At 39.5% G+C, this 13,214-nt stretch overlaps 2 protein-coding genes across 2 annotated transcripts; both read left to right on the plus strand.

The window, feature by feature from the left end:
- Positions 1 to 775: 775 nt before the first annotated feature.
- Positions 776 to 1,917, plus strand: LOC106795602 (uncharacterized). Its single transcript, XM_014766188.1, has 4 exons — positions 776 to 1,127; positions 1,208 to 1,339; positions 1,460 to 1,597; positions 1,673 to 1,917. Exons 1-4 carry the CDS (start codon positions 776 to 778, stop codon positions 1,915 to 1,917), a joined length of 867 nt encoding a protein of 288 aa, XP_014621674.1.
- A 3-nt stretch (positions 1,918 to 1,920) lies between these two features.
- Positions 1,921 to 2,819, plus strand: LOC106795603 (uncharacterized mitochondrial protein AtMg00860-like). Its single transcript, XM_014766189.1, has 2 exons — positions 1,921 to 2,082; positions 2,202 to 2,819. The coding sequence occupies exons 1-2, from the start codon at positions 1,921 to 1,923 to the stop codon at positions 2,817 to 2,819; spliced, it is 780 nt and encodes a 259-aa protein (XP_014621675.1).
- The last annotated feature ends 10,395 nt before the right edge of the window (positions 2,820 to 13,214 follow it).

Raw genomic sequence — 13,214 nt, forward strand, 5'->3', positions numbered from 1 at the left:
AGCAAATTAACGGAGTTTTCATTTAAAAATTGAAATTCTCGCGGTTTTAGAGTGGTGATATTGTAGCGACGAGGTGGATCATTACATTAGTGGTATCAGAGCCGGTCGAACCTTTTCGGCCAATGAGTTGTGAGCCTGCTATGTTTTTCTGTGCATTTTGTGGTTGCCTTGTTGAATGCTTGATGTTTGTTGTTTGCAATTGGAACTTACTCACTTTGTTGTGTTTCCATGAGTTATAGATATTTGATTATTATAGTCATAACATGTTTGTTCTCCTGATGTTTGCTATACCATGAGTTTCAATTCCGTATCATGAGTTATCAGACTGGCCATCTGTATAATTTGTGAAGTGCAATAGGATGATATGGCAAGCGATCAGGAAATACAAATGATGGAAAGTGAGTGTTAATGTCTCGAGAGAGGACTAGTTTAGAGGAATGCTTTCTCGAGGCATTAACTCTCAAACGTAACCAAGTAGGGACTTGTGATGGTTGTGATTTTTGTGTTGCTCTTTTTCTTGTGTGTATTCTTTCCATGTCTCACTTCCTGGTGTGTATAGGGAGCGATGGCTTGACGGAATGATCGTGCGATAGCCAATGATATCCAAGTCTTAGCTCAGGCTATAGGGAATCCAAATAGGGGAGAAGCTACTAGAGCTGTTGAGTACCAAGGGTTAGACCGCTTCCAACGAAACAATCCTCCTGCTTTCAATGGAGGATACAACCCTGATGGTGCTTAGAATTGGATAATGGAAATTGAGAAAATTTTTCGAGTGATGGCATGTGCGGAAGGGCAAAAAGTTGCTTTTGGTACATATACTCTGGTGGAAGAAGTTGAGTATTGGTGGGAGAATACTCGCCAATGCCTAGAGGTTGAAGGTCAAGATGTGGCCTGGGATGTCTTCAAGTGGGTATTTTTGGAGAAATACTTTCCTGAGGATGTTAGGAGTATGGGTCCAATGAAGAACAAAAAGAATGGACCTCAACATCAGGGAAAATCGTACTCAACCCCTCCTAAGCAATATGGTAACCGCCCCAACAATCAGAGGACTGTTGCTATGGGGTTTACGGGTGGTAGTGGTAGCAAACCCAATACTTTCCCCACTCAGATCACTTGTTACAAATGTGGTAAGCTAGGGCACATCTCCTCAAATTGTGCTGATAAAGGTGTGACCTATTTTAATTGTAGACATAAGGGGAATATTCAGAGAGATTGTCCATATCCCAAGAAGAGCAAAATGGTGGGGGCCTGAATGACCAAACTGGGCATCTGAAGGCCACGGTAAGAGTCTTTACCCTTAACGGTGTCAAAGCTTTGAAATCCAAAGATCTAATCCAAGGTAAATGTTTCATAAATGGGATTCCCTTACTTATGCTATTCGATTCCAGTGCAACCCATTCTTTTATATCCTGTTCGTGTGTATGGAAACTTAAGCTTTCTGTGCCTTCTTTTAATAAAGATTTGGTGGTAGAGACCCCAACTAGTGGTTCTGTTTTAACTTCTAATGTGTTTTTGAATTGTCCTGTGGAAATTTTTGGTAGAACATTCTTGATTGATCTGATTTGTTTGCCATTGAGCCAAATTGATGTTATTCTGGGTATGGACTGGTTATCTTCCAACCATGTCTTGTTAAACTATTTTGACAAAACTATGGTGTTTGATGATTCTGGAGCGAGTAAGGATATGATGCTTATCTCTGCCAACCAAGTTGTGACATCTTTAAAAGAAGATGCTCAAGTGTACATGGTATTGACTAACCTAGAAATAGAGACAATGGTTTCCATGTTTGACCTCCCTGTTGTCAGAGAGTTTCCTAAAGTGTTCCCCGAGGATATATCTAGTCTACCACCCGAGAGAGAGATAGAGTTTTTCATAGATCTGGTACCTGGTGCTGGACCCATATCCATAGCCCTTTAAAGGATGTCTCCTATAGAGTTAGCTGAGCTTAAGAAACAGTTAGAAGAGTTGTTGGAGAAGTGGTTTGTGAGACCCAGTGTGTCTCCATGGGGAGCACCAATGTTGTTAGTAAAGAAGAAAGATGGGACCATGAGGTTGTGTGTAGACTACCGCCAGTTGAATAAGGTAACGATTAAGAATAAGTACCCTTTGCCTAGAAAGATGACCTTGTGGACCAGCTGGTAGGAGCTTGTGTGTTTAGCAAGATAGACCTTAGGTCAGGTTACCATCATATCCAAATGAAGTCTAAAGATATACCAAAGACTGCTTTTAGGACCCGTTATGGTCATTATGAGTATCTAGTCATGCCCTTTGATGTGACTAATGCTCCAGGTGTGTTTATGGACTACATGAATAGAGTCTTTCACCCTTATCTTGATAGCTTTGTGGTAGTGTTCATAGATGATATTTTGGTATACTCCAAGACTAGAGAGGACCATGAAGAGCACTTGAGGATTGTGTTGCATACCCTTAGGGACCGACAACTTTATGCTAAGTTGTCCAAGTTTGAGTTTTGGTTGGAGAAAGTTAGTTTCCTAGGGCATGTGCTATCTCAAGGGGGTATAGCTGTAGATCCCTCTAAGATAGAAGTCGTTCTTGAGTGGAAGAGTCCTAAATCAATTTTTGAGATTAGGAGTTTTCTGAGCTTAGTAGGATATTACCGGAGATTCATAGAAGGTTTCTCCAAGTTAGCTTTACCTTTGACTAAACTGACTTGTAAGGGTCAAGCTTTTGTGTGGGATACCCAATGTGAGCATAGTTTCCAAACCCTTAAGGAAAAATTGACGATCACTCCAGTGCTAGTTTTGCCTAACCCAAGAAAACCCTTTGAGGTGTTTGTGATGCATCAAAGATGGGTTTAGGAGGAGTGTTGATGCAAAATGGCCATGTAGTGGCCTATGCTTCTAGACAAATCAAGACTCATGAGAGGAATTATCCCACCCATGATCTGGAGTTGGCTGCTATGGTTTTTGCCCTTAAGATGTGGAGGCATTACCTATTTGGCTCTAAGTTTGAGGTGTTTAGTGATCATAAGAGCCTTAAGTACTTGTTTAGTCAGAAAGAGCTGAACATGCGTCAAAGGAGATGGTTAGAGTTCCTTAAAGATTATGATTTTGAGCTTAGCTACCATCCCGACAAAGCCAATGTAGTGGCTAACGCCTTGAGTAGGAAGTCCCTACATAGTGTGAGATTGAGAGTTTTGAGGATCACCAGTGAACTACTTGGAGATATTAAAGAGGGCCAGAAGACTGATCCTTTTCTAAGTCTCAGTTAGAAGCTATAGAGTCAGGGAGAGATAGTAGTTTCAATCACTACTATAAATATAAGTTTCTACGACACCTATTCTACGAAGGTTCTAAGTGATGCAATCCTCCCTAGGAAGGGACCAATCACAAGAACCATGAGCAAGAGGCTCCAAGAAGATTGGGCTAGAGCTGCTGAAGAAGGCCCTAGGGTTCTCATGAACCTTAGGGTAGATTTCTGAGCCCATGGGCCAAGGTTGGGTCCAATTATCTTTGTACATATTAGACTAGGATGTCATTATATTTGGTCCTTGTATATAGGGCTCCATATTGTAGGTAGGGTACCCTAGAAATATAGGATTTTTCAGCCCTTGTATTTTTGGGCACCTAGACTAGTTTTTGTATTAGGGGTAGTTTTGTAATTTCACATGCACTAAGTGGATATTTGATGTGTGTGGCTGGAAATAAATTTAATTGAATTGGTAGAAGCCCAATCCAATTAAATTTTAGAGGGGGAGGTGAGCATTTGCTTACTACACCCCATTGCCACATCATATAGTCACACTTTGTGCATGTCCTTCATGCTTTTCATGCCTCATGACACCTAAGCACACTTAGTGGAGAATCTTGGAATTGATCTTGGATTAGTGGGCTGAACCATAACTAAAATTCACTAATCATAATTAGTGAAATTTTGGCTCCAAAGTTTGGCTCCACAAATTCAATTTCAAATTCAAGTGAAATTTGAATTTCCCTCCAATTTTGTGTGACACTTAGGCTATAAATAGAGGTCATGTGTGTGTATTTTTTTCAACTTTGATCATTTGAATATTAACTTCAGATTTCAGAGCTCCTTTTGAGCACAAAATTTCGTGCTCTTCTCTCCCTCTCCCTTCATTCATCTCCTTCTTCCTCCAAGCTCTTATCCATGGCCTCCTATGGTGGTGAGCTTCTTCTAGACTCATCTTCTCCTTGAAGTGGCGTCTCCTCTCTCTCTTCCTTCTCCATTCCGCTTCCATTTATCTTCCAAGAAGCAAAGGAATCCATTGATGAAGAAGATCCTAGGCCTACAAGCTCCAATGGAGCTTGCATCATGTGGTATCAAGAGCATCTTCATCTAGGTGATGTTCTTTTGCTTCCTCTATCTTTTTGTTCGGTGAATTCTCTTTAATTCCTTGTTCTTCATCTTATTCTCCATGTATATCCTCCATTGTCTTGTGGTTTGGTGCTGTTTAGAGTAGATTCAAAAAAAAATAAACCGATTAAATCTTAGATCTACACTTGTTCTTGCATTTCTATGGTTCAAATTTTGTAGATCTACTCTTGAATCTTGTTTTTGTGTTGATTTTAGGTTCTATCATTTTTCATTCATAATATTCTTGTGCTGAACCTTAGATCTAAATTTTCTTCCAAAATATTGATTAAAAAAAAAAACACAAAAATCTAAGTGTAAATCACTTAATCCATGTTGTCTTAGAGTCATGTTTAGTCATAGTAATTGTCACATTATGTTCTAAGTTTGTGTTGAATTTTATTTTGTTGATTGAATTCTAGATACATTTGTTCATGTATTCTTGTCATTATTAGCCTATCTTTTGAATTTTGAGTCTAATTCATGCATGTTATTTAGTTCATAACATGTTCTAAATCAATTCCTAGAAGTAGTCTTGTTCTTGAACTCTTTTTTGTTTTCTAAGATTCCTACATGATGCCTATGATGAAGTTGAGTTGTGGTGCTGAGTTGTGGCTGGATTTGTGAATCAAATAAGTCTTAAGCTCTCTTGAATTGTGTTATTCAAGATAATTGAGCATAAGCAAACACAAATTGTAACTATCCAAGCCTTAAGCAACATAAACACTACTCTTGATTTCTAGGTTGAAATCGCTGGTGCTGGCAGCTTGAACATACAAAATTGTATAAATTACTGGGAATTGGTCACAACGATTTTTGAGCTGAAAGTTTTACTGAATTTTCTGGACATCTGGAAAAAAATTATAGAAAAAGAACCAAGCGATTTGGATTAAAGGAAAAAATAATAAAAATCACACAAGTTGGCAGAAAAATCAGTGTCCAGAAAAAAAAAAAGGAAAAGTGAAAGGAAAGTGTGCTTGCTATTTTGGCTCAAAATTTGTTCTATAATTGGTGCCTATTTTATACCAATCCTAGTTCTGAAATTTCAATTGAAAATTATTGTGAAAACAAGTGCCAAAACTAGAGGTTTCTTGAGTCTTTTTTTTTTTAGAGTTTTTCTACTCTACTCTAGAGCCATTCTAGGTTTCTCTTTGAGTCCTAGCTTGCTTTTTTGTGCTTTTCATTGCTTTAATTGTTGAATAATCTTTGGAAATTTGTCTTGTTAAAACTCTATTGGTTTAGCTTTCATTTCATTTTTTTTGGTCTTTGGTTATTGCTTGTCTCTTTGTTTCCTTGCTTGTGAGTTGCCATATAGGGAATTGGAAAGGAGGATTGGTGCCATATCTTGAAGAATTTGAGTCAAGAAGAAAGGGGCCAACCATATTAAGAGCTATTGGACTAAGAAGCACTACAAATTGAGTGAAATACTAAAGAGAGAATAGCCACCACAATTGAGGACTTTTTTTTTGTAATTTTGTAATTGGCAATTTGTTTTGTTTTCAAATTTTGTAACAAAAAGGCCTTTCATTGGAAGTAAGTTGGGAGCCTCCAATAGGTCACCCTACTTCCATTTGTGTGTAATAATTTTAGGCAATTTTCCCTTAGGATAGTGAGTGTTTTGTTGGGAACCTTAAATGAGGTCATCCAAACACTCTTAGGATCCGCCTAGTTTGCATTTCTTGCACTTTAATTTCTTGCTTACTTTCATAGCTTATTTCTTTTACCCTCCATTGTCAAACCACCTAGATAGCTTGCCTTTTACCAATTAGTTTTTACCTTATCTTTCACACCTCTTTTAGTGTTTATTTTGGCTAGTTTCAACCATAGTTTCTTTTACCATTTGTTTTCAAACCCCCAACAAGAAAGAACCATAACTTAGGAACCAACATGAGTCTTCATTCTTCATCTAGTGTTAATGGTGAGGCTTCTACTCCTAAGGACCCCTTGTATAAGATATTAGATGAGTTGAGATCCCTTAAGTTGTGGAAAGAAAAACAAGAGAGAAAAGAAAAAGGTAAAAAAAAAGTGGAAGAAATATGTCAAGATGAAAGAGAGAAAATAAGAGAGGAAGAAAGAAGAAAAATAATGAAAGAAATGAAAAGAGAAAAACATGCCTCCTATAGTAGTCATGACTCTTGCAAGAGTTTAAGTGAAGAACTTAGCGACTATTATAGAGGGCGTCATAGTTCACATACTAAACATCACTCCCAAAGAAGAGAAAAGGATAGAAGGCCTCAAGAGGTTAACATTAGCCTCCCATATTTCCATGGAAAAGATAATGTTGAGGCCTACTTAGATTGGGAAATGAAGGTTGAACAACTCTTTGCTTGCCATCATATTAGCGAAGAGAGAAAAGTTCCATTGGCTACCCTTAGCTTTCAAGGGTATGCCCTCTATTGGTGGACTTCCCTTGTTAAAGAACGAAGGATTCATGGGGATCCTCCAGTAGAGTATTGGAATGATCTTAAGAGTTCCCTTAGGAAGAGGCACATTCCCTCCTACTATGAAAGGGAGCTTATGGACAAGCTCCAAAGGCTTAGACAAGGGAGTATGAGCGTTGAAGAATATAGACAACAAATGGAACTACTCCTTTTAAGAGCTGGACTTAGGGAGGAGGAAAGAACAAGCATAGCTAGGTTCCTTAGTGGGCTCAATATGGAAGTGAGGGACAAGGTTGAACTCCTTCCATATAGGGACCTAGATGAGCTAGTCCAACTTTGTATAAGAGTGGAGCAACAACTTAAAAGAAAGCCTTCTTCAAAATCTTATGGCTCTCACTCTTATCCAAGGAAGGACCAAGCCCATGGAATTTTAGGGGCTGCACCTTCAAAACCCAAGGAAGATAAGGGTAAGACCATAGAGAAATACACCCCTAAGACTAGTTCCCAAGAAAGGACTAGCAACATTAAATGTTTCAAATGTCTTGGGAGAGGTCACATTGCCTCTCAATGCCCCACAAAGAAAACCATGATCATGAGGGGTCAAGACATTTATAGTAGTCAAGAGGAGACTACTTCTTGCTCTTCCTCTAGTGGAAGTGAAGATGAAGTAAGGGGTGAAGAGTCTAGTGAGGAAGTCTACCCCCATGAAGAAGGTGACCTCTTAATGGTTAGAAGGCTCCTTGGAGGTCAATCTTGTGATCTATCTCAATCCCAAAGAGAGAACATCTTTCATACAAGATGCAAAATTTTAGATAAAACTTGTTCTCTCATTGTGGATAGTGGATCTTGTTGCAATTGTTGTAGCACAAGATTAGTTTCCAAGTTGAACCTCACTATCATTCCCCACCCAAAACCTTATAAACTTCAATGGCTCAATGAGCAAGGGGAAATGATAGTTAACCAACAAGTGAAGGTACCTTTCTCCATTGGGACATATAAGGATGAAGTTAATTGTGATATAGTTCCCATGGAGGCAGGACATATTCTTTTAGGAAGGCCGTGGCAATTTGATAGGAAGATCATTTATAATGGCCTAACTAATGAGATTACCCTCACCCATCTTGGCACTAAATTTGTGTTGCATCCTCAAACACCTTCACAGGTGGCCAAAGATCAACTAACTATGAAAGATAAGAGGGATGAGGAAGAAAAATTAGAAAAAGAAAAGAAAAAGAAGGATAGTAAGGTCTTGTCTTCAAAGGCCAGGGGGAAGGAAAAAGAGGGAAAGGATTCCTCCAAGAAGATTGTTAAGAAGGAAAATCATTTTGCAACAAAAGGTGATATTAAAAGAGCACTCCTTCTTAAACAATCTTTCTACCTTCTCCTATCAAGGGAAACATCCCTTAGCACTGCCACAATTCCTACATTTGAGACCTTACCCCCAAAGGTCCAAGAACTCTTACATGAATTTGGTGATATATTTCCCAAAGAGATACCCCCTGGGCTACCTCCTTTAAGGGGAATAGAACACCAAATAGATTTAGTCCCAGGAGCAAGCCTTCCTAATAGGCCAGCCTATAGGACTAACCCTCAGGAGACTAAGGAGATAGAGTCTCAGGTTAAAGAATTGTTGGAGAAGGGCTGGGTCCAAGAGAGCCTAAGCCCATGTGCTGTGCCAGTGTTGTTGGTGCCCAAAAAGGATGGTACGTGGAGAATGTGTACAGATTGCAGGGCCATCAACAACATCACTGTAAAGTATAGGCACCCCATTCCTAGACTTGATGATTTGCTTGATGAGTTGCATGGTGCCAATATCTTTTCAAAAATTGATCTTAAAAGTGGTTATCACCAAATCAGGATGAAAAAGGGTGATGAGTGGAAAACTGCTTTCAAGACCAAGTTTGGTTTGTATGAATGGCTAGTGATGCCTTTTGGGCTCACTAATGCACCAAGCACCTTTATGAGGCTTATGCATCATGTCTTAAGGGATTTCATAGGTAGATTTGTAGTTGTTTATTTTGATGATATTTTAGTGTATAGTAGGAGGCTAGATGATCACTTAGGACATCTCAGACAAGTTCTTTCAGTCCTTAGGAAAAACACCCTCTATGCAAATATAGAGAAGTGTACCTTTTGTGTAGATAATATAGTTTTCTTAGGTTTTGTAGTTGGTAGAAATGGGGTCCAAGTGGACCCTGAGAAAATCAAGGCCATCCAAGAATGGCCCACCCCAAAAAGTGTGGGAGATATTAGGAGCTTCATGGGTTAGCAAGCTTCTATAGAAGGTTCGTTCCTAATTTCTCTACAATTGCATCACCTCTCAATGAGCTGGTGAAGAAGAATGTGGCATTTACCTGGGGTGAAAAACAAGAGCAAGCCTTTGCTTTGCTCAAAGAAAAGCTTACTAAGGCACCTGTTCTAGCTCTTCCTGACTTTTCTAAAACTTTTGAGCTAGAATGTGATGCCTCTGGAGTGGGAGTTGGAGCTGTATTGTTACAAGGTGGGCACCCTATTGCTTATTTTAGTGAAAAACTTCATAGTGCCACCCTCAACTACCCCACCTATGATAAAGAGCTTTATGCCTTAATAAGAGCCCTCCAAACTTGGGAACATTACCTTGTTTCCAAGGAATTTGTCATTCATAGTGATCATCAATCACTTAAGTACATTAGAGGGCAAAGCAAGTTAAAAAAGAGGCATGCAAAATGGGTAGAGTACCTAGAGCAATTTCCATATGTTATCAAATACAAAAAGGGAAAAACAAATGTGGTAGCTGATGCCCTCTCTAGGAGACACACATTGTTTTGCTCCCTAGGAGCTCAAATTTTAGGATTTGATAATATTAGGGACTTGTATGCTTTAGATGAACATTTCTCTCCCATTTATGAGAGTTGTGGGAAAAAGGCCCAAGATGGATTCTATTTGGCTGAGGGGTATTTGTTCAAAGAGGGAAAGCTTTGCATACCCCAAGGATCCATTAGGAAATTACTTGTGAAAGAGAGCCATGAGGGTGGGCTCATGGGCCACTTTGGGATAGACAAGACCCTTGTCTTCCTCAAAGAAAAGTTTTATTGGCCCCATATGAAGAAAGATGTCCATAAGCATTGCACTAGGTGTGTGGCTTGTTTACAAGCCAAGTCTAGGGTGATGCCTCATGGGCTATACACACCCTTACCCATCCCATCTGCACCTTGGGTAGACATTAGTATGGACTTTGTCCTTGGGCTTCCTAGAACCCAAAGAGGTGTAGACTCTATCTTTGTGGTGGTGGATAGGTTTAGCAAGATGGCACACTTTATACCATGCCACAAGGTGGATGATGCTTCCCACATCTCAAAACTCTTTTTCAAGGAAGTTGTGAGACTCCATGGTTTGCCTAGGACCATTGTGTCAGATAGAGATGCTAAGTTCCTTAGCCACTTCTGGAAAACCTTATGGGCTAAGTTAGGAACTAAACTTCTTTTCTCTACCACTTGTCATCCACAAACTGATGGGCAAACAGAGGTAGTGAATAGGTCTTTATCCACCCTTTTAAGGGCTCTTCTGAAAGGCAACCATAAGTCTTGGGATGAGTATCTTCCTCATGTAGAATTTGCCTACAACAGGGGGGTTCATAGAACCACCAAGCAGTCCCCTTTTGAGGTTGTCTATGGGTTCAATCCCCTAACACCGTTAGACCTCATTCCCCTCCCACTGGACACTTCTTTTATACATAAAGAAGGGGAATCTAGGTCAGAATTTGTAAAGAAGATGCATGAGAGGGTTAAGAACCAAACAAAGGTGTATTCAACTAAAGGCAATAGAGGAAGAAAAGAGCTAGAAAAGAGCTAGTTCTTAATGAGGGTGACTGGGTTTGGCTCCATCTTAGGAAGGATAGATTCCCTACTAAAAGGAAATCCAAGGGGATGGACCTTTTCAGGTTTTGGAGAGGATCAATAACAATGCCTATAGGTTGGACCTCCCAGAAGAGTATGGAGTCAGCACCACTTTTAACATTTCTGATTTAACTCCTTTTGCAGGTGGAGCTGATATTGAGGAGGAGGAACTAACAGATTTGAGGTCAAATCCTCTTCAACGGGAAGGGGATGATGCAATCCTCCCTAGGAAGGGACCAATCACAAGAACCATGAGCAAGAGGCTCCAAGAAGATTGGGCTAGAGCTGCTGAAGAAGGCCCTAGGGTTCTCATGAACCTTAGGGTAGATTTCTGAGCCCATGGGCCAAGGTTGGGTCCAATTATCTTTGTACATATTAGACTAGGATGTCATTATATTTGGTCCTTGTATATAGGGCTCCATATTGTAGGTAGGGTACCCTAGAAATATAGGATTTTTCAGCCCTTGTATTTTTGGGCACCTAGACTAGTTTTTGTATTAGGGGTAGTTTTGTAATTTCACATGCACTAAGTGGATATTTGATGTGTGTGGCTGGAAATAAATTTAATTGAATTGGTAGAAGCCCAATCCAATTAAATTTTAGAGGGGGAGGTGAGCATTTGCTTACTACACCCCATTGCCACATCATATAGTCACACTTTGTGCATGTCCTTCATGCTTTTCATGCCTCATGACACCTAAGCACACTTAGTGGAGAATCTTGGAATTGATCTTGGATTAGTGGGCTGAACCATAACTAAAATTCACTAATCATAATTAGTGAAATTTTGGCTCCAAAGTTTGGCTCCACAAATTCAATTTCAAATTCAAGTGAAATTTGAATTTCCCTCCAATTTTGTGTGACACTTAGGCTATAAATAGAGGTCATGTGTGTGTATTTTTTTCAACTTTGATCATTTGAATATTAACTTCAGATTTCAGAGCTCCTTTTGAGCACAAAATTTCGTGCTCTTCTCTCCCTCTCCCTTCATTCATCTCCTTCTTCCTCCAAGCTCTTATCCATGGCCTCCTATGGTGGTGAGCTTCTTCTAGACTCATCTTCTCCTTGAAGTGGCGTCTCCTCTCTCTCTTCCTTCTCCATTCCGCTGCCATTTATCTTCCAAGAAGCAAAGGAATCCATTGATGAAGAAGATCCTAGGCCTACAAGCTCCAATGGAGCTTGCATCACTAAGTGGACCGCCTTAGAAAATAAGCTAGTGGCATTTTTGTAATTATTGTAATGAAAAATGCCTTTTACAACACACATTCTAAGATGGTTATTGAAAAATGCCTTAGAATATTATGTCTAATAAAATTTAAGACGGGTTTTAGTAAAAAACCGTCTTAATTCCACTGAAAAAACTTAAAACCCTAGCTAGCCTGCTAGAACTCTGTCATGTGCCTCCATACTCTACCTCAACATCAAGAGAGAGGAAGAAAGCTGAGAATAAGAAGAAAAGAAAACCCACTAACACACACTCTCTGCTCCTGCACATGCAACATTCTCACTAATCACTAGGGTTTATTCATCCATCCATGGAGCTAACTTTTTCTCTCTCTTCTTCTTCTTCTTCTTAACGTTCCACCTTTCCTCCTGCTTCTTAGGTACCTTGTTGATTTCGTTCTTTGATTCACGATTTCTTCACAATTTTAACTGTTATTTTTATTTTACGTTTTCTACGGTCTAACTCTATTGTCTTTCCTTACATTTCATGGAGGATGAAGGGTTGTTAGTTGAGTTGAGATGGATGAAGAATGAAATTGAAAAGTGAAGTTTGGAGACGGAAGAAGAAAAAGTAGCGGCGTACTTCAACGAGCTGACCCGTAAGGGTGAGAGAGCTGCGAGGTTCAAGCAAGGTCTTGACTTTTCCTCTTCAGCACCAAACGACAACGTTCCAAAACCCTCCTCCTCCTTCCTCTCCAAATTCTTCAAAGCCTCCTCCAATTTGAAGAAGCAAGCGTAGCTCCAATCCATCCACGACAAGCTCAATAAAAAGCCCTCTTTCGAGTCTAGGGTTTCGAGCAGGGATAGGGACAACGATAGAAGTAGAAGACGAAGCAGGAGCAGAGAAAAACGTAGGAAAAGAAGCAGAAGCGAAGATAGATACAGGGAAACGCGGAGGTGAAGCAGGAGTAGAGAGAGACATAAGGATAGTGAAAGAAGGAGACGGAAAATTGGGTTATTTTCCTTCACTGTGCTCTTTGTTTTCTGTAGAAGCTACTTTCTTTTGGTGCCGCAAATCTAGGACCAAAGGAAAATTGGGATATTCAGTTATTTTCCTTAATTGTTATTTGTAAGTTCTTACACGGAGTATCGGGTTTTTAGGGAAGGGCACTTCAGAGTTTAAGTTTATTGCCTTTGGCTACCATGGAGGTATACTTTATTATTTTGGTGATTATTTTCTAAGTTTTTCCTTATGGCCAGGGGTCATCTTATTTCCCTTCTTAATTGTTTAAGTAAGTCATGCAAGAAATGCAATGTTAGCCCCTCCCCTCTTCCCCATTTTCTATCTATTATTTCTTATTTGTAGCATATTTTATTTCTTTGGTCATAAATTTTATTTATGTGTCCGTTCCTATTTCTAGAAAATTTATCGATGAAGGGTTTGACATTAAATTGCATGGAC

This window comes from Glycine max, chromosome 13 (assembly GCF_000004515.6).
Source record: "Glycine max cultivar Williams 82 chromosome 13, Glycine_max_v4.0, whole genome shotgun sequence".
Taxonomy (NCBI): Eukaryota; Viridiplantae; Streptophyta; class Magnoliopsida; order Fabales; family Fabaceae; genus Glycine; species Glycine max.

Coding starts and splice junctions, on each gene's coding strand:
- LOC106795602 (XM_014766188.1), top strand. CDS start 776: ATGGCATGTGCGGAAGGGCAAAAAGTTGCTTTTGGTACATATACTCTG. Junction 1,128..1,207: donor GATCACTTGTTACAAATGTG/GTAAGCTAGGGC, acceptor GGGAATATTCAG/AGAGATTGTCCATATCCCAA. Junction 1,598..1,672: donor CCAAATTGATGTTATTCTGG/GTATGGACTGGT, acceptor ATGATTCTGGAG/CGAGTAAGGATATGATGCTT.
- LOC106795603 (XM_014766189.1), top strand. CDS start 1,921: ATGTCTCCTATAGAGTTAGCTGAGCTTAAGAAACAGTTAGAAGAGTTG. Junction 2,083..2,201: donor ACTACCGCCAGTTGAATAAG/GTAACGATTAAG, acceptor ATCCAAATGAAG/TCTAAAGATATACCAAAGAC.